At 42.5% G+C, this 21,401-nt stretch overlaps 1 protein-coding gene across 2 annotated transcripts; it reads right to left on the reverse strand.

The window, feature by feature from the left end:
* Nucleotides 1-707: 707 nt before the first annotated feature.
* On the reverse strand, nucleotides 708-17,608 carry zfand3 (zinc finger, AN1-type domain 3). Of its 2 annotated transcripts, XM_027007090.3 has the most exons (7): nucleotides 17,279-17,608; nucleotides 10,735-10,827; nucleotides 8,348-8,388; nucleotides 6,507-6,686; nucleotides 4,504-4,569; nucleotides 4,008-4,169; nucleotides 708-2,783 (listed from the first exon to the last, which is right to left on the reverse strand). In XM_027007090.3, exons 3-7 carry the CDS (start codon nucleotides 8,373-8,375, stop codon nucleotides 2,629-2,631), a joined length of 591 nt encoding a protein of 196 aa, XP_026862891.3. In that variant the 5' UTR covers nucleotides 8,376-8,388; nucleotides 10,735-10,827; nucleotides 17,279-17,608; the 3' UTR covers nucleotides 708-2,628. The 2 variants fall into 2 exon arrangements, with proteins under 2 accessions (XP_026862891.3, XP_026862890.1); XM_027007089.3 differs by lacking the exon at nucleotides 10,735-10,827.
* Between the last annotated feature and the right edge of the window lie 3,793 nt (nucleotides 17,609-21,401).

Consider the following 21,401-nt stretch of genomic DNA (forward strand, 5'->3'; position numbering starts at 1 on the left):
ATTATTTTTGAACAGGTTTTATATTATATTCGCATTTTGGCATAAGCAATGCCAGAATATGGATATAGGCAAAAACTACTGTGACTTATTTTAAGAACAATGCGATTAAACAGCCTTTAAAGACATGTCTCTGACTCTCCTGGGCTCTGGAATCTGCAGCTACAATGTTCTACATGGTCCTGTCGTATTAACCAATTAGGAAATGACCCTATCAGGAAGCAATGCTCCCTGCATGTTAATATGGCATGCTTGCAGGGAAGGGCAGGGTTAACGGTAAAGCATGCGTGCGTCTTCGGTGGGAGGTGTGAATTCTGGATAAAAGGCGTGTGCTTCAAGGCCTTTGATGGTTGAGTCTGGTGTAAGTGGCCACTGTGAAATGGATTTCAGCAGGTTTAAGGCAGTTACATGAACAAAGCCTGAATAAAAGGAGCAAGCTCAATCTGATTTCCTGGACACAGACTCTGAGAAGAGACAAGAAAGAGAACAAACAAACAAATAAATAAATGGATGGATGGGTGTGAGATAAATGCCTGGAACAAGTCTCATTTCCTCATGAATCATATTTAAAAAGAAATAGTTTGAGAGGGGTTTTCCCAACAATCTAATTTCAACCACTTGTTAAGGAGAAAAGGATTACATGATTGCACGCACGCACGCACACGCACACCTTTCACTCTGAAGGTTTAAAAGCACCAGAAACAATCTACAACACTTCACTAATCCAGTTTATTCTTTTTTTCAGCAAAAAAGAGGAAAAGGAGAAAAACAAATAAATCCAAAGAAAGGCTACAGAATTATTCTCTTATCCATATCGATTTTCATATTTTTAACAATGTTAACCTAAATGGGAAAAGAAATGCAGCTCTATGCTAGTGTGAGTTAATCAGAAACATAAAGAAGGTTAAATAAGGATTTCTTTAAGATATTCAGGATATTCACTTCTTTTCTTCCAGCTCTGTTTCGTGTCAACAATTTAACAGAAAAACAGCTTAAAAAAAAAAAAAAGTAAAAAAAAAATAAAATAAAGGGATGGTAATTTGGAAGCTCCACCTCCGAGCTTCTGCCCCCCAGACCCTCCCCACAGCCCCAAAGTCTACCCTCCCTCAAACTCCTTCTGCAGACAAAAAAGATAAGTATGAGAAAGGGAGGGAGACAACAAGAGCAGGTCAGAGAGAGAGAGAGACAGGGAGAAAACAAAGAATCTAGTTGAGAATGTAGCCAGAGATAGAGAGGGGGAGAGGAAGAGAGAGAGAGAAAACAGAAACAATGGGAAAAACTGAGAATTGCAGTTTCCGGGAGGCAGAGCATTACTAAATACATCACTGGGATCTGTCGAGAGAGTATACAGAGTGTACTTATTCAGACCTGAACTACAGTTCCCATGAATACCTGGGGCCCTGATGAGCCGATCCCAAATGAACCCAGTCCAATGGGTACCGTTTGATTTAGCTTCTGTCCTTGTGCTGCACACACACGGACCCGACGTCATACATGAAAGCAATCAAAACAGCTTGTGTGTGTGTGTGTGTGTGTATACGTGTTGTGTGTGTGTGTGTGTGTATGTATACGTGTTGTGTGTGTGTGTGTGTGTGTGTGTGTGTGTGTGTGTGTGCGCATGAGAAGAAGAGAGGCTCAGCTCTGTCTGTAATGAGAGGTGCATCCTTTATGTTCAAGCACGGCCAGTGTGTAGAGAACATCCGGGTGCTCGTCCTGAGCCCAGCCCAGCAAAGCAACCTCTTGTCTGCGTTGTGTGGTCCAGGTCTCAAATTCCATCTCTACATCAAACGGACCAGGAAGGAAGCAGAGGGTGACTGTCTGCAGTACAGGAGGAGACTTGAGAAGCTGGATCAAGAAGTCCCAGACAGCCCGCTCGACGGATGTGTTCCCCTGGAGTCCTCCACAGTGTCTGGGGGGTGGGGTGGGGGGGAACAGTTCTCCAAACCACTGAGCAGCATCAACCAGACACATCCAGCCCAGCACGGCTCTTGGGCCTGCAAGCCACCTCAAGGTGGAACGTTTTGTGTTTGGAATGATCTCATGTCCTACCACCTGAAAACCCACACCGAGGCATATCAGAAATGGAAGGCTGATACACCTGACGCAGAAGCTGGGGTAACCGAGAGGTCAGAGATCATAGACAACGACAGAGCACCAAAAAGGGCCATCTCCTTTATTTTTTTTTCCTTTTTCTTTTATTTTTGGGTTGGGAGGTGGTATTTGTTGGGAGCGGATTTCAGGGGTTCCAACAAGATCCATCAGAATGGGCATAAGACAGCTGTGAGGGGCATCAGAACCATTAGAATGTGTGTGTGTGTGTGTGTGTGTGTGTGTGTGTGTGTGTGTGTGTGTGTGTGTGTGTGTGTGTGTGTGTGTGTGCCTGTGTGTGTACGTGCGTAAAAGGAGACAGGTTTTAAACAGTGCTAAGAGAGAAGGGTGAGGGGTGTACTGTTCAGCATACACTCAGCAGTGCAGAGGCTCTGAGGGCCACCACTGGCTTCAGAGAGGAGAGAAGGTCAAATTTGGAGGGACTCTCTCTGTATATGTGTGTGTGTGTGTGTGTGTCTGTGAGAGAGAGAGAGAGAGAGAGAGAGAGAGAGCGTGCGTGTGTGTGTGTGTGTGAGTGTTCGTTCAGGAGCACTCCTCTCCGATGCGCTGGCAGGAGCGTCCCACCTTGCGGTCTAGTTTGACCATCTTCAGCACAGCCTCCTCTCGCCCGCGGCCCAGGTGGTCAAACAAGCAGTCGTGTTGCTCGGGCAGTCGGTGTAACATGCAGAACACATAACCTGACACATACAGAGAGAGAGAGAGAGAGAGAGAGAGAGAGAGAGAGAGAGAGAGAGAGAGAGAGAGATTACCACCACTGATTCTGTCACCTTCCATTTTACAAGGAAACAACTGAACTGGCAACAGCACTGAACAATAGGTCTGATCTCACAGAAAAAGTGTACTGTTATTCTGTTCCACCTGCGTGGTTATACGACTCCATTTAAAACTACCTATTTCTCCTCACCAGACAGCTGTATGCATGGAGGAGACGCCCAGCAGTGCTCAACTAGCGGCGTTAAGCAGCACAGAGAGAAATGGGAAGGAGAGCCGTCCTGCGAGGGGTATCTTAGGATATGTGGGGTATCTTATGGAGCTGTGGTGGTGGTGCTGTGACTCCTGAAATTGTCCCCCTATTTCTGCTTGGCTGCAAATAAATCCAACTGAGTAAAATCCACGGGAGAACAGCACTGTGCCAAGTGCTGAGAACAAGAGCTGTTGTGCACAAGAGTGAAGTATCCATTTAGCTCACAGAGGCTGGTTACACAGACAGACTTGTTAAGGAGTTTAATGTATTCATTAATACACATGGTGTTTTAACGAGAGGGAGTGATGATTAAAAGCTCAGTATGTCTCAATTAAAGCATCACAATTAGGAGCTGCACGGAACTACAGCTGGGTCTGCTGCAGAACATACTACAAAGAGGCTTGTTCATACATCACACACACACACACACACACACACACACACACACGTATACACAGACACGCACAGAGGCGCACGCACACACACATAGGCGCGCGCGCACACGCACAGAGGCGCACGCGCACACGCAAGCGAACACTTTCATGAAGATGAAAGAGGCAGTTGAGGAGGAGTGACTAACAATAGGGATCATTATATAGGAACAGCATGGAGAGATAATCTCCACTTAGCGCCGAGCTGAGTGTTTTAGCTGAACAGAGGAATTCACTATTAAAATAGCTGGGACAATGTCAATGTCACCTACTAAAACATGTGAAGTGTGCAATTTTATTTAACTGCTCTACTTACTTCATTATTATACTTCATTATCATCCTCTGCTGAAACGCAAACTAAAACACCCAAATGAACCGTGCTTAATATTTTCACCCAGCGTGCTCTGTGCTGCGAGCTGAGCGGTGGTCTCCAGCCGAGCTGCTGCTGCGTGTGGGAGGCAGAGAGGGTGAGCGAGGTTGGAGTGAGGAGATGGGGACCACTCACCACAGCGACACGAGCCCAGCTCCTGCTGGACCAGCTCCAGCTTGGCTTGGCAGCGATGGCAGCGCCGGCGGTTCTTCTGCTTGGACCCTCGTGGAGAGTCCTCAGACGGCTCGCCGACGCGCGCCCGCTTCTCGGGGGACGCCTCGCTCTCCGAACCTGAGGCTGGCCAGGCAGAGATACACACGCACATGCGCACACAAACACAAGCACGCGCACGCATGCGTAAATGCACACGGACATACACACAAGCACCCAATGTGACCTTAGCAACATGGACAGTACAACTGCACTATTTGCAGCAAAAAGGGAAATGGTAAACAAAGTTTACTGGGTGTGCACTAAGCGTAAATCCTAAAGCATACGTCACTAACGCCATGCCACAAAATGGTGGAAATCTGTTTAAAATGTTTAGCCTTCAACGCCAACGCCAGGTCAGGCGTCCTAAGTGATGAAACAAAGAAAAAGGAATGTTTGTGCAGAGAGAGGCGCTGCCTACCTGAAGCACACGGCCGTTTTGTGGGAGTGGACAGTGTGCGACGAGGTGTGTCTGTACTTGAGGCTTCTGAAGGAAAGGAAGAGAGAGAGAGAGAGAGAGAGAGAGAGAGAGAGAGAGAGAGAGAGAGAGAGAGAGAGAGAGAGAAAAGATAGAGGAGGGATAGCGTGCAGAGAAAAACCAGAAAAGAACATTGCTAGAGTTCTCAAGTGTCTGTGGTAATGAGTACCAGCAGAGTTTAACCTGTAAAAGAACATGCTGGAGTGTGTTTGTGTGTGTTAGGATGGCACCTAGAATAATTCTGATCTTGGTTCTTTCCAAAGCAATGCATTTATTAGGCTAGTCAAAAAACAAAATACTATTTTAGATCAAGGTTATATGCTACTATTATACTGTTATTTGTGTTTGAAATCTAGTTTCCCTACGTTAATTTAATTAAAAATTATTGTAGAGCCTTACTGATCTCTCCACTGCCCAATTAAACATTACAAACAAGTACAAACTTGTGTTTTTATTGCTTTATTTTTAAGTAAACACACATTTTCAAAAGTAACAGTTTATTAACATATTAAAATATTTACATAACATACAGTAAGTAACACGTGCTGTATGAGTAAATTGGAGCTGGTTTAGGTTAATGCATCATTCATTCATGCTGGGCCTTCTCATCATCAGAGCCCAACACCCCACCCAGCGTCTGCCCTGGATGCTGGAGCCCAACACCCCAGCCAGCGTCTGCCCTGGATGCTGGAGCCCAACACCCCAGCCAGCGTCTGCCCTGGATGCTGGAGCCCAACACCCCAGCCAGCGTCTGCCCTGGATGCTGGAGCCCAACACCCCAGCCAGCGTCTGCCCTGGATGCTGGAGCCCAACACCCCACCCAGCGTCTGCCCTGGATGCTGGAGCCCAACACCCCACCCAGCGTCTGCCCTGGATGCTGGAGCCCAACACCCCAGCCAGCGTCTGCCCTGGATGCTGGAGCCCAACACCCCAGCCAGCGTCTGCCCTGGATGCTGGAGCCCAACACCCCACCCAGCGTCTGCCCTGGATGCTGGAGCCCAACACCCCACCCAGCGTCTGCCCTGGATGCTGGAGCCCAACACCCCACCCAGCGTCTGCCCTGGATGCTGGAGCCCAACACCCCACCCAGCGTCTGCCCTGGATGCTGGAGCCCAACACCCCACCCAGCGTCTGCCCTGGATGCTGGAGCCCAACACCCCACCCAGCGTCTGCCCTGGATGCTGGAGCCCAACACCCCACCCAGCGTCTGCCCTGGATGCTGGAGTCCAACACCCCACCCAGCGTCTGCCCTGGATGCTGGAGCCCAACACCCCAGCCAGCGTCTGCCCTGGATGCTGGAGTCCAACACCCCAGCCAGCGTCTGCCCTGGATGCTGGAGCCCAACACCCCACCCAGCGTCTGCCCTGGATGCTGGAGCCCAACACCCCAGCCAGCGTCTGCCCTGGATCCTGGAGCCCAACACCCCAGCCAGCGTCTGCCCTGGATCCTGGAGCCCAACACCCCACCCAGCGTCTGCCCTGGATGCTGGAGTCAAACACCCAACCCAGCGTCTGCCCTGGATGCTGAAATACCACAGGGAGTCTTATCTGATTGGGCATATCACCCTATAAGCTACACATCCCACACAATATCTAGCACTGCACAGAACATTTCAATTCTCTTGTGTGAGTGTATATTATTGTACCACTGCATATTATTAGTACAACATTGCCACTTACTGGATTTATGTTGAACTACCTTTGATATGAACCTGCCTATGTTTTAAACATCCTGAGTGAGTAACTCTGCAACATTAATATTATTTTTGTGGTATTTTTGAGATTAGGCATTTAGATGGTCATTTGAAAACACCAATGAGCAGAGGAGGCCAGTAAAATGGAATCTGGGTCAGGTACTTGTCCGCCCAGGTACCTTGTCTCTTTGTGCAGCAGCTGGATGATTCTATGCTTCGGAACCACAAACATACTTCCTAAAACTGCAGTTACCTTCCTGTGCAGAGAGAGGCGTGGCGTCTGTCGAAGGACCCTCGGAGTTGACCGGCGCGGACGATGTGGTTTGGCTACTGCTGCTGTTCGTCTCATTACAGAAGACTGCTGATTGGCTATTGCTGGAGCTGGGGGTGGGCCCTGATGCACACTCCTCGTCGGGTTGTTTTTTCTGGATGTCTGATACAGGAGAGATAACAGTGAGACTGGAGGGGATAGGTAATGAGAGGAATGAAAGAGTACGATGTAATTCTCTCTCTCTCTCTCTCTCTCTCTCTCTCTCTCTCGCTCGCTCTCTCTCTCTCTCGCTCGCTCTCTCTCTCTCTTTCATATATATGAACTACAATTTATATCATAGTATTTTTCCACCATCCAGATAAAAATCATGTGCCAATGATCTGGTGACGCTCCTTAAATCCAACTCTGGTGTGATTGCTCTGTCACTGCAGTTCATTACACAAAATAAGAACACTGCCTTTTAAATTCTAGTGCACACCAAATAAGCAGGCATAGACAACAACCCCGAGAGTTCACTTCAGTCCGCTTCCAAACAAACTCCCATGTGAATTGTTTGAAGTATGACGACAGTATGGACCAAAGGCACCAAACGGACCAAACGCAGGACGTGACATCACAAGATGCGACTCTAAACCCCATGTGAGTGAAGAGCGGTAATAGTGAAAAGCAGCAGAGAGCAAACGTGGAGCACTGAGGAGGTAAAATGCCTCATTAACAAATGTAGCTTACACTGGCAACATGGAGGCGCATGAGGCTGCTGCTAATGGACCTGCTTTGTTCTGCAACATGATGTATTGCAAACAAATTTCCTACAACAGTCATACTTTGCTGCTGGACATACATTCCAAACAACATGGGTTTCTTCACAGTAATTTACTGAATATGTGGCAGCACTTGCGTAGGAAGCAGAGATGTGCCAAACATTCGAATTCCATTGCTGCTTTGCCACGCTACAATCTCACAGGTTGTGCTTGAGGGCGATGCCATTTCATGATTCTGTTATTTCGTTGGCTGCACTCAAGGGTAGTGGCATGGAGCCTGTAAGTCTACATTCAGTGCCAAATTGTTTTCAAGAAGTGAAAGAGACTGCTGGTGTTTCTACCTTTAGCTGGGACAATACGGTGTTGACATAACATGCATACAGTATTTTGCTGGCTATGGTGGAAACATTGAATCTACACCCATTTCAAACGTCCAAGGACCCTTCCTGCTTGGAACCAATTGTCAGCAGACCTCTGTTGCAGCCTTGGTTCCATGTGCATTTCTCTCCTCACTCAGCTTCAGCTTGGTTTAGCAAAGGTAGCTAAGCTCCAAGTGTGCTAATTTTCCCACTGGTGTGGGCAGTGTGAACTGTGTGTGTTTTTCCAGAAGAGGGTTTAAAAGGAAGCAGAGTAATTATCTGCCTATGCAGTTGTTGGAAACAGTTAAAGGTAAGGCTTAAAACTGTGTGCATTTTTGTTTTGTTTCTAATAAATGGCAATGAGGGGCTTTCTGTGCATTTGCCAGTTGCAGCTGTTCATGTTTGTGTTTATTTTGTCTCATGGACAGGGCCATTTCTGATTTGCTGATTTTGGGCTTATCACAGTATCCACGGAGTGGCAAATATAATGGCACTACGTCGTACCAATATTCACTTTAATACCGATATACCTGCCAGCCCTAGCTCTCTCTCTCACTCACGCACACACACACACGTATTGTCATATGTAAACATGGAAAAGCCAGTCAAGAAACATTTTATGCTTGCCCCGTAAAATGCTCTGGGCAATGTCAGAGTGAGATCACGTTCTCTGTCATGCATGCACACACAAAGACACTTTTACCTGCAAAACATTTGGAGCAGAGGTTCATGGTTTTGCTTGACCTGGGAGATAGAAGAACAAGAAAACACATGGGTAAATGAGAGACCACTGACTACACTGTATTACACACAGCAAACTATCCAATCAGATCTGCCTGCATTGATTTTCGCCCAAAGACTAAATAAACAGAGACTGCAACAGCACCATAGACGGTGTATCATGTGGACTCTCAGACTCGGGCCCAAAACATTACATTCTGATGTGCTTGTATCTAATGGAAAGAACTCCTGTTTATCAGGTCTGTTTGTCTTACCAAAGTAACTTGTAAGATGGAACGATAGCATTTTCCTGCATGTTATTGTCTGAAGAATTACCATTATGATTACAGCTATGAAATCAATTACAATACACCCAGTTACATAACCCGTACAGCTTTTCCATTTTAATCTGACCAACATTTTACTTCCACTCAACAAAACATACAACACCGAACTGGATCCATACATACTTTTAGAAAATAATTATCACAGTTATGATCTCATACTGTTGAAGGTTTATGAGCATAAAACAGGATTAGCTGTTTAAGGTATCTAAACACCTTAAATGTGTCCTAACCTAATCATGGCTTCCTAACGATATATACAACAAAATCTTTCTGTAAGGTAAAGCGTCAATGTGAGATGAGAAAGAAGCAACAGAATTACGAAGGATCCATGCGGAACGCAGAGAGTCTCCGTCCTGTTCCTCCGTTGTCATGCTAATGGCTAGGCTACGAGTGCATTCACGCTTGGCTTTTCTCGGTGTGAACAGCTTTAAACTCACCTGCACAGGACAATAACCCTTATGCAATCGCACTTTTTATATATGTGAATTTTAATGTTAAAATACTGCAAGGCATGCAGCTTCTGCATAGGTGCCCTCAGCACTCCTTTGCAAACATATAAATCTGCTAAATATATTACTTCGAAGTCTTGTTCAAAATCATATCAGTCATTGACATCCTGTTTATGTAGCTGTTTAAACGCGACAATCGTAGATGGAAGCACAAAAAGTGAAGAAATGAACCATGTTCCAAGTATATGCTGATGTTTTCAAGCAATAAGGGTACTAAAGTGCTTGTGTTTTTAAAGAAAAAAAACACTCCACAACACGAAATAATCCACTGTAATTTGGAGGATATCGACCCGCATTTAAATGACTGCAATAAATCATAGAAGCCATCACCGACCCAAGGCTAGTAACTGGTACCAGTACACTAGCACCACGCTGCATGGTGGAATAATAAATGTCTCAAGAACTCTTATTCTTTGTTTTTCCCTCCCTCCCTCGGCCTACATTGCATTTTAAGTCACTCAGAGACAGACAGATAAACAGCCCAAAACAACATCAACAGTTTGTTCTCATCAACAGTAATCATAATCACCACCCAATCAAGGCGACGGATGACAGTGCAGGGAGAGACTAGGCCTTTCTGTCTAGAAATGATGCATATTAAAAAGAGAACAGTCAGACGTACGTGTGTGTGTGTGTGTGTGTGTGTGTGTGTGTGTGTGTGTGCGCGCGCTGTCCTGCCTTGCTTTGGACTGTTCCTATAGACATAGCCAGAAACCTTACAACTTACTTTACGTTGTTTCTTTACAAAAGTTTCAAGCTCGTCGCATTACTCATAATCTGAGAAAAAAAAGTCTAAGGTTTTAGAAAGTATTTAAAAAAAATTACCCCCCCTCCTGAAAAAAAACTAACCAAAAATGCAAAGAAAAACACATCTTTCATCAGCACAAGAACACATAATTGGCACTTCTAAAATCTGCCATATAACATGAACAGACAAAACCACAAAATCTACAGCTAAGCACAGTGTGTACTCCCAACTCTTATCTGAAGCTGTTCCCTTCATTTGGAAAACTGCAAACTTAACAGACGCATTGCTTTCGAAGGGATTCCACACGCAGGGTGATGTATGAGGCAGTAAGCGTGTTCTGGGGGACGTAGCGTGCATGTACACGCTCCCTCAGTGCTCGGCGCTCTACACTCGTCTTTCACACGTCACTCCAAGCCAATCAAGGGAGGGGAGGGGAGGGGGGGTATGCAGACAGGAACAGGATTAATTTGTCATCTCCTGTTAAATGTCAGCTGCAATTAAATCTTATGAGGGAAGCCAAGAGCCACAGTCAAGGCTGTGCTGTACATACCCAACTGCACTGGCTGTGGGCAAAATTAGCAAAGGCGGTGGGGGTAACAGAACTCAAACTAAAAACAACCTAGTACAGAGGACCAAGTACAGGGTTTTTTAAAGTCATATATCTTTTTTAAGTCTTCAGGAGAAACGCCTACATTAGCCTAATGTGGTGCTGGAGGACCAAAAGGTGTACAGACTTCAAATTCCTGAAAACCGCCATTTTACTCACAGTTACTGATGCTCCAATGTCAGCACTCCCACCTGAGAACTCAGGTTCAAACAGCCAAACTGCCTATGTTAAAGTACATCTGAAGTGCCAACGCTATGAAAGAAGTATGAAAATATGTTATTCATATCAGTCACATCAGTCATATCAGTCAATACATTAAAGCCTACACCAGCATGTCATGTTAAAATGAGGGCCATTTCAAACTGACACCACAGTTTTAATCTGGGGAAAAATATCATGACAGTTGATGTTTTTGAATACATTCAGCTTTTCTGAAGTTTTCTGCAAACACGTTGGAATAGATGCAAAGCATCAGTAAAACATTAATCACACATTTTAAAAATACTAGTATATGTTCTTCTTTTCACCATTTGTTAAAAACGTACAGCATTAGGTAACAATAACAGACTAAGCTTCAGCATTAATAGGCCATTATGTTACCATTAGTAAATGTAAATGTAATGTACAGCAAAGTTACCAAAAAAATAAAAACAAAACAAAACAAAAAAACAAATAAAAAGGGGAGTAGCCTATGGTAGGACTTTGGGCTATCAATTGGAGGGTTGTGAGTTCAAATCTCGGTTCTGCCCCGCAGCCACTGTTGGGCCCTTGATCAGGGAAATTAAGGAGTGTGGTACAATGGCTGATCCTGTGCTCCAACCCCAGATCACAAAAGTAGCTAGGTTATGCAATGACAAACATTTAATTGTGCACATGTGTACATGTTTATATGTGACCAAATAAAGACAATCCATTTGACCTAAAAATGTATCTTACAGCATTAGGTAACATTACCAAATTACAGCATTAGGTAACAATAACAGACTATGAACATCATAATTAATAAGCTTTAAGTACTGTTATCAAATGCTATTAACATGTTCTGTTGTTATGATGAGAAAACTGTAGATAACTGTGGCTTCAAGAGAAGAAGAGAAAACATTTGGTGTCTCTTGAATTTAGAAAATACATAACTGTAATTGTTCATGGTTTGGTGATGCACCCTAATGCTGTGAATAATGTTAGTTAAGGGACCGCTAACGTGAGCTTTAACCTTCGTAAATCTTGTAGTGGTTGTTTGCCTTGTAGTGATGCCTCACATCCATTACGTTTCAGTCGGTTTCTTTGATATGTCGCGTGCGATACATTACACGGGATACGCTCAGAAAAGTGCAACGAGATGTACCATGCTGTCATTTTTATAAACCAAGAGTGTTCCATTCTCCTCAAAGACTTTCCAACCAGATTAATATATGATCTTCAACTTTGCAACTTTAATCCTGGGAACTGAAAAATGAATTTTTACTTGCTGTTTTCTGAAAGGGGAATCTACACACACACACAGAACTCTGCATTGCACAGTATTCATATTATTGTGTCGTTATGGACATGACCTGCCATGGTGCATACTGACTTAGAAACAACACGGCTACATGCTGCTCGATCATGTCCTTGTCTTTATTCATGACAATATGAAAAGAAAAAGAATCATGAATCTGGTGATCCCTCTCTTGAAGTATGTTTTGTGTGGTTGCTCACCTCAGATGTGATGTACAAAAGATGCAATTTGCTTAAACATTTCATTTGCATAGTCAAATACAAATATTCTGGCAACACTAAAGTAAGCTGAGAAGAGTTTACACAAATGGACAGGGATGCAATGTGTCCAACAGGAGGGTTTGTTTATTTATTTTCTATTAGATGATTGTTTACAGGTATGATGGAGGAGAAAACGACTGTTATTAATTTTTCCTACCCTGTAGAGCTGATCTCAAAAATAGTTTGGCTCATCAGTGAACTTGAATCACCATGTAAAAGCCTGCATCTGTGTTGTTGCCGAGTTATTAATTTCAATTAATATTTCCAATTGCTTGCAGGCATTCACTGCCTTTACCCTACATGGACAATGATTTGGTCTTGCATACAATTCCTATAGTTACGTAGCAGAGTCTAGAGCAGCGTGGGCCAGCATTGCCCTAACTAAGTACTATCAGTGCTGCCATGGCAACCAGCTGTGGCCGCCAGTGTTCCAAACTATACGTGCTATAAGCTATTGCTAAAATGCTTCTCAAACATCATTCCATCTGTGACGAGGATAAACAAGAAAAATCACACAGCAGTTCTTGTAATAAGCAACAATTAACTTTACTGATTATGGAAAACCAAATCCATGATGAGCTATAAATTATTCACTGTTGCTAAAAACCGGAACAGGATTATAGCATGGACAGGAGACTTCCAGTCACTAGCTAAAAGCTAACTGAACTGATTCATAGAGAATTTCCTGTTGTTAGTGTTACGGTTTAATGAAATAATTTACCATTTGACATAACATTTTGCTAAATATGCAGCCTTTTCAAGTTGTAATGTTTGAAATTGTATATAGGTCTATTGTTTGTTACTGCACTCAGGTTTCTAAGCATCTTAAAGAGTTTCTATGGAGCCTGTAACAAAGCTATTAGAGATGGAAGGGTCAGAATCGGCTAGTATTTATTTAACGTGGCTGATGCTGAGAGCTAATCAGTGAGCCAGATTTCACTGCATGTGCTGAAACAAAACCTGTCCTCTGTCTGACACTGTTTGACCATTTCTGACTAAAGACTCAAAAATCTGTTAAAGTAATGTGCTTTGTGAGGCAAGCAAAGGCTTTTGACACCATTAACCTGACATAACACTTCAGTTACGTGTACAGTGTCAGAAGATAACTAGCAAAGACGGCTAATGCCACAAAAATAAGACTGTTCTGAGCATGTGTGACGGATACCACAAGTACAGCAGCAACTCTCAGAACACTAAAAGAATCGCATGCAAATTGATGGAACTTAAAGCGCTAGATAAGCAGCAGTTTTTAGCTCTCAAGGTTGTGGGATTCTACCACTATGTCTGAAACTGTGCCATGCCATTCCAAAGATGAAACACTTTTCAGATGTTTCCATTCCCAAGCTGTATCAAGCAGTTTACACTCATATAGACCACTTGTGAAAAATAACGTTAGCTACCTCATTGAGCTTTTCAAGCAATATATGGAGTTCCAACATCAGTCACACATCAGCCGTTTTTAGCATCATTATGTAGGAAACTATAAAAGGTGCTGCTCATTTGAGATGAAGAATCATATTGCTTTGTAGTCCTCAAACAAACCAGTTTATGCTCCAATGGGCGGGTCCCCCACATGGACGTGGCCATGTTTAATATAGATTTAGTACAGAATCTCTGACACATCCAGGCCACTAGGTATCAGTATAATGGCTTTGATAATGTGAAGAAGAATCATTGAATAAAATGACTCACTGCTCCTTTAATACTAACTATCTCAGTGGATTGATCCACATAATTTGACATGTTCCAAATGTAGATGATTCCAAAAATCAAAGTCAATGTTATCTTGAGAGACAATGCATGAAACATTACAAAAGGCTTTCAAGATCCTGCATTACCAAGTTTCCTATGCATGGAGCAATCCAGTTAGTAGTAAATGAAGGAACGTAATCAGTGATACTGTAGCAACTGGAAGATTGTTAGCCACTTCAAACACTAGCCCCGACCTTTATAGAAATCAAGCATCAGCCATGCTAAAAGACAATCAGCAATCTCTATCAGCCCACAAAACACTGACTGGTCCATATCTAAATGGTATTATAACAACAACAACAACAACAACAATAATGCAATTGCATTGTTTTCAAAGGCTACATTAAACATTAATTAGGTAAAATCTTTATTTACTTAAGGACTTTATGAAACATTAATAACATACATAAATCATAAACATCATGAATAGCTTGTGTCATCAACTACAGGAACTGTTAAGATAATTACAGCCAACATTAGTATAGTAATATTCACCACAATTATTATTATTATTACTACTATTGACTGTATTTATTGGCAACATTTCTGAACAGCCTTATCTGTGTAGTGCTTAGGTATCTGAAGATGAAACACCACTATGTGCAGTGCAAGATCTGAGATATGTTTATGTGGCATTTCCTTTGATGAATTAGGGACTCTTAGTGTGGTGAAACAACTCCCCCCCCACCCCCCCAAGTCAGAAGCCTTGCTGAAAACACAAATAATTCAGAGTAAACTTTAATAACTGCTTCATTAGAGATTCCACGCCCTTAAGTGGCATAACCTTTCATAATTTATAAACATCATAGAACCAGGTTTCAGGGCCACCAAATTAAAGCAGAATAACTTTCATAATTCATAACGTCATCATAAAAGCTTTGTGGACCAATCTGAAGCCCATAAGCTAAAGCTGCACTATTAGAAGAATCTTCAAAAGTTTTATGAACCTTTGTTCTCTCACTGTAAAAGGTGCCCACAAGAAATGCTTTTACAAAGCAGATAATAGCAAATAGAACACTAAAAAATAAAATAATAATTGTGATTACTTCTTTATTCTGCTGATGTGATTTAAAATTGGATCTAGCAAAGTGTTGATTAAAGAAATGCTGTTATCCTGAAATAATAATCACAGTTTACTGCACCGTGCGAATAGAAGGGAAAAAAAAAGTGGAATAAAGTCTCTTCTACAAAATGCACTTTTTTATCCAGTTTATCCATTTATCCAGACTCTTGGGGACAAGATACTAATACAAAGGACCCAGCAGACGTTTGCAGCAGCTAGCTAGCTAGCTAAACTCAACCATAATGCTTCAATTATCATCCAAGACTAAATAAGCTTAAATAAATGAATAAACAAACTAACTCATACATACCAATATCACATTGTAAAATAGATACTAAGATGCTCATTACAACCTATGCATAAAAAAAAACCCCACCATAAAACAAAATAAAACAAATACAGCTACGAAATTTAGGTTTGACAATACCGAACAGGTCTAAACTTTGCCACATTAACATTTACACGTGTATATGTATAAAACATACCATGCCATTTCTGGCATCAAGAAGGTTTCTTAAGATTTTGCCTGACAGCGATGCATCCATTATTCACTCTTCTATAGCTCCAAGTTGCTGACTATTTGGGCTCAGTGATGAACACCTAACTTCTCAAAGGCATACACTATCCCAATAATCAATAACAGTGCAGCAGACTAACAAATGCACACAATACAATGAAAAAAAAAACAATGCAAAAAGGGAAAACATGAGACCATGTAAAACTCTGATCATCACCAGTTTTACAATTCAGTGACAATGTATACAAAAATAGCCTTGTAAATGCACAACGGCTTCTTTAACCGAGTCATCATAGCTAATGAGTGTACTATTTTGTAATCAAGCTCTATTGATATGTTAAATAAAAACATAAATCTTTTGACCCCAAATAATGAAATTGCTTTTTAAAAAACGTAGACTCAGACAATTAGAACTGTAATTTTGTTCAAAGTTGCACAAAACAGAAGTAATATCACTGCATAAACATGATTAATGTTGATGTGAGTAGGGTTGGTTGTTGTAGTATGAGCCACTGCCCCTGTCACTGTTCTGCAAAGCTTCTTGTACCAAACCCCTTTGAGTTCAAAATGGTGACTGCCCCTGCTGTCATTTCATTGAAATACTGGTGTTATTTTCAAACCTCAGGACAGATCACCATCCCATTCCCACACTAAGTCATGAGATTAAACGTTTTCATGCATCCTGATTCTGAGATGAACAGACATATTAAAGATTTGAACCCAAAGGCCCTAACAAATAACTGGTGACCCTAACAGAAGGAATAAATGTCAAGGAATGCCATGGTTAAGAAGTCTTGTTTTTGTCATTATCAGAAATCTGTAACATAAAACACCTTCACTGAAACACAAATGCTAATTATACAACTAAATAAAAAAGTTTGACAAAACCCAAATAACATGATAGAGCATATAACGCTACATAAACAGGCAGCAGGCGACGGTCCCTAACCCCTTGAGCTGCCCTCCCCCCCCGTATCAGATGGGCTTTACAGCGTTGCGCAAACGACTCCACCTGTGTAGCTAACTGACAGCTTCTCTGGTCCACGACGACTTGTCTGTGCCCAAACAATCAGAAACAAACTTTGTCAGTGCGCTTCATGAGGTCCCCCGTCCAAATACTCCTTCGTTCTGAGCCGAGCTACGCGTTTCGCCGGCGGGTTTCACTCGCTAGCTCGGTGGGAAGCTGTCAACTCGCAAGCTAAGCACAGTTAGCTTCCTCGGGGTGATGTTAGCCCGCTGAGTCGACTCTATTCACCGTCACCCGAATCCGATCACCTCGTGGTTTCCTTTACAAACATAACGCGAAATCCTGTTTATTCGATATATTGTATTTACGGCAACATACAGTACAGAAAAGGGGGCACTTGGTTAGTTAAAGACAGGGAGACTCCCCCACCCCCATCCTGGCCTACTCAAACAACAATGGGCACGAGCGACGACTGACAGTTAGCCGCGCACGGCTAGTGGCTAGCCAAGGTAGCTAACCGCTAGCTAATTTGCTTCCGCTATTTCCCCAAGTTTTTTTTCATTCGCCCTTCTAAGTAAATTAGAATAACATGTTGCGACTTAAACCATGCTGAGAAAACAGCCAAACACAAAATGAACGGACTTACCCCCAGAACCCACAAGGACAGCGCGGAGGTATAACGTTACTTGGCGGCTTGCTACGTTCACTCCCTGTATCCCCCATGGCTGACTGAAAAGTGGCAGGCTCCTCTAAGAAACACCGGGGATCGGGTAGCGGCCTGTTTGTTGTGGGGAAATTCCTCGGAAGGTCGCTTTCCAAGAAAGCTTTATAATATATAATCCCTGATTCAAAAACCCGACGTACGCGTTGCGGAGAGCACGACCTGTACTTATGCTTTCAGATGATGTACATAAAACTAGAAAAACGATTAACCGCGTACAGTCCGACGGACCGCACCGGGAGTCGAGGCCGATCAGCTGGAGTGTGAGCGGTACCAAGCCCGGAGCAGGGGTCTCTGCCTAGTGAACAAAGTTCAGATCATTCAAATCACTGCGTAATTTTAAATTACGACCAGTTCTACGACCACGTACAATGTTTGGTGTAAGGCTATGCAAAAACTATGCCCGCTGTTGTCCCCTTCCATCGAGTCCTTAATCACAAACGCTTCTGTGAAACCCCCAGAATAAAGTGGGTCAGCCCGAGCCGTATCGCTTGTTTGTAAAAGGGTTTGTGACTGGGAGGCTGTTGTAGAAAATGACTTGCCATGATCCCTAATCTCGAAGAGCTGCTGTGTGTTGAGCTGCATAAATACGGCTCTAAACTGCTCTACATTTATATTTAATCCGTGTATACTTTAATCCAACAAGGCAAAGATGTATTTGGAATAAGGTTAGCCTGTCCTAGATGGTGAGTTTTCTAAACTTTTGTCGGTTTTGTAGTCGAAGTAAGAATGATACATAATCAGTATATTTTTATTTAAATTTATTTTTTATGTACCATTTTATTAAGGAATCAAGCAGTTCTGCCCACCCACACAACCACACAGTTTTACATCGTTACTTAAGTATGTTCAATTATAGATGTGTTAACTGTTTAAAATAATTTTACAAATTGATTGATTTATTTACAAATGATCATGCTCTTCCTAGATAAGTGAACTTGGGGTGGTAATGATAGGGGTGGAAGGGGGGTGGGTAAGAAGTTCTTTTGTTTTGGTGCCACAGCTTTGGTTTTCATCTCATCACTTACATGCACACACACACACACACACACACACAGACACAGACAGACAGAGAGAGAGAGAGTGATAAATCCAGCAACTTAGGAAATGAATTAGACACTAGATCAATTCGAATGACCGGTACAAGCCAGCTGAGCATCATTTTGTGTCACACATCTGTTACTCTTACATGAGCATACCACATTTTTTTCCCCTAGAAAATAAGTGGTTTTGTTCTTTTTTTTCAGGTGTAGGGGAGAACGAGAGTTCGCCTCGACCTCTCAGCGTTTTAAAAGGTTTGAGATCCTTTTATTGCATTTACGATGGTTCTTGACAGAAGAAAGACTACAAAAAAAGGAGATTTGTTTAACTCAGTAGGACAATATCAGGCATGCAGTGGGCGGCATAGGGACCTTTTAAATGCAGAAAAACAAACAAACAAAAAACACATTTGTGCTTAAAGCAGCATGAAGTTTGTAAAATTATTTATATATATTTATATATATATATATATATATATATATATATATATATATATATATATATATATATATATATATATATCCAGTAACCATTACACTGGCAGACTGTAAGACCAGACAGATCAACCTGTGCACCACCTGGATTGACTACAAGAAAGCCTATAATTCAATGACCGACACGTGGATCCTGGAATGTTTGAGGCTGTATAACATCAACAGGACTCTAAAAGCCTTCATCAAGAACTCAATGGAGCTGTTGTAGATATCCCTAGAGGCTAACTTCAAGCCAATAGCACAAGCCGCCATGAAGTACGCGATCTACCAAGGAGATGCCCTGTCCCTGCTACTGTTCTGCACAGGCCTGAAACCCCTCGGTGAGATCATTAGCAAGAGTGGCTATGGAATGGAGCAACAATCAGCCACCTCCTGTACATGGATGACATCAAGCTGTATGCCAGAAGTGAATAAGACATCGACTCATTAATCCGTCTCACCAGGATATACTGCGGCGACACCAGAATTTCATTCGGCCTGGATAAGTGCGGGCGTATGGTTACAGGAAGAGGGAAGGTGGCTATAACAGAGGGGATCACACTACCAGAGGGTAATAATAACAGATGTTGAGCGCAGCTACAAGTACATCGGTATCCCACAGACAAGTGGGAATCACAAAGAGGCTCAAGAAAACTCAGCTACAGCCAAATACCTGGAAAGAGTGAGGCGAGGCCTGAGAAGTCAGCTGAATGGGGGAAATAATATGAGTCATCAACACCAATTCCCTGCCAGTCCTCAGGCATCCCTATGGCATATGACAGAAAAGCCACTGACATCAAGACAGGGAAAGTCCTCACCAGGGAGGGTTTAGTCCCAAATCTAGCAACCTGAGACGGTACACTAAGCGGAAGGAGGGGCGCCAGAGACTAGTGAGTGTCAGAGCCACTATCCAGGATGAATCAACCAAGATCCAGGACATATACCCAAGGCCTGAAGGAAGAAAAGATGTGGGGGTTGTTTTCATATATATATATATATATATATATATATATATATATATATATATATATATATATATATATACACACTATACTTTTACAGGTTACAGGAAATTGCTTATTATAATAATGTATTTTAACTTGTATTTAATTTTTTGACAGATTTTCATAAAATATTTTTTATGTGTATATGCCATGTTGGCAACTTTTTAGAAATATGATGATTTTCTAATGAAAATGTATGTACTTTTGTCACTTAAATCCATCCCACTCAAATCTATCCTGGTTTCATTTCTCAACAAATACAGCACCTATATAGCAATAAATATCCATACAGGAATGAATGTTTGAATGTAAAAATGCATTATTATTGTGAATTTTGCATTTTCAATTTCTGCTAAACATGCTGGTTGCTTCTTTGAGACTCAACGAACATCAAGGTCAAGGACACTTTTTTTTAAACTTTTTTTTTTTTAAGGGTCTGATGTTTCCTTCAACTGAGTAGGCCTGTTAAAGCAAACGGAACTAGTCCTTCAGATGTTTCAAATGCTAATTACATTTGTGTTGTGTTACAAATTAAGAGTTGAATCTGCTGGCTGTTAACTGCTAATTATAAACAGATTTCATTGCAATAACCTTTCCGTTAATACAGATAATTGTTTTATATAGAATTTACCATGGAAACATAGTTGTATGTATAGTAAATAGTACTGATTACTCCCAGAGCTCTGAGTCTGGTATTAGATGCAAGGACATATGAAGGCTTAATATGTGCCCAGGAGTGAAGTAAAGGCTTATGCACCTTAAATCATATTACAACACACACAACTCACACCGGACGTTACCAGTGTCAATAGGCATGCTTGGTTTACGAGGGGTAATTTGAGAGAAGGGCTATCTAAAACCCAATCAGTGGATTTTAGTGGAAATCTATAAATGTTCATGTTGCTCCATAAAATGCACTTCATGCACCCTAAGACATGCTGCGAGGCCTTTACTGGACATGTTCTGGTGGTCACAAATTTGCAGATGGGAATCATAGACGTTTTGAGGAAGCCACACGTAAAATGAAGCAGCAGCACCCTTGTCATAAGTGATCTTATTTTTCTTATTTGGGAATTAGAATATTCTGTGCAGGATCCCACATTCAGTATTATTGTGATGAGCAGTCTGCTACAGCACTTACAAGTGACCCCATTCTGCAAGGTAAACAGGTCTCTAGCGGTACTATGATACATTGCTTATCAAAGCACTTAATGTGAAGCGACCTCGTGCCTTGATCCATTTAACTTCGTCAACACGGTTTATAAGATGCGACGTTAAGTAACATGGAGTGGTCGAGTTAAAAATACAATTGCAGCTTCCACTGTGAGTACTGTTGCAAGGATAACGAGACACAGAGACGCTCCAGAAAGCGCAGCGCAACGCCGCGCGTGGATCAGTGCGCGGGCGAGAGCGTGCTCCGTTGCCCGGGCGGGGCTGCTAAAACATCGTTCGATCCGCTCATCGGAGGAACACCAACTGCCACAAACTAGACAGTAAACAGGGAGGATGCGCCCGGCGCAGGTAGTGGCA

The sequence above is a fragment of the Electrophorus electricus genome, chromosome 12 (genome assembly GCF_041902795.1).
Source record: "Electrophorus electricus isolate QZ-2024a chromosome 12, ASM4190279v1, whole genome shotgun sequence".
Lineage (NCBI taxonomy): Eukaryota > Metazoa > Chordata > Actinopteri > Gymnotiformes > Gymnotidae > Electrophorus > Electrophorus electricus.

Excerpts from the sequence above, each read along its gene's own strand:
- zfand3 (XM_027007089.3), bottom strand. The coding sequence starts at position 17,355 with ATGGGGGATACAGGGAGTGAACGTAGCAAGCCGCCAAGTAACGTTATA. Across the intron at positions 6,687-8,347 it reads CTGCTCCAAATGTTTTGCAG|ACATCCAGAAAAAACAACCC; the intron begins GTAAAAGTGTCT and ends CTCCTGTATCAG. Across the intron at positions 2,784-4,007 it reads GCTGGGCTCGTGTCGCTGTG|GTTATGTGTTCTGCATGTTA; the intron begins GTGAGTGGTCCC and ends TGTATGTGTCAG.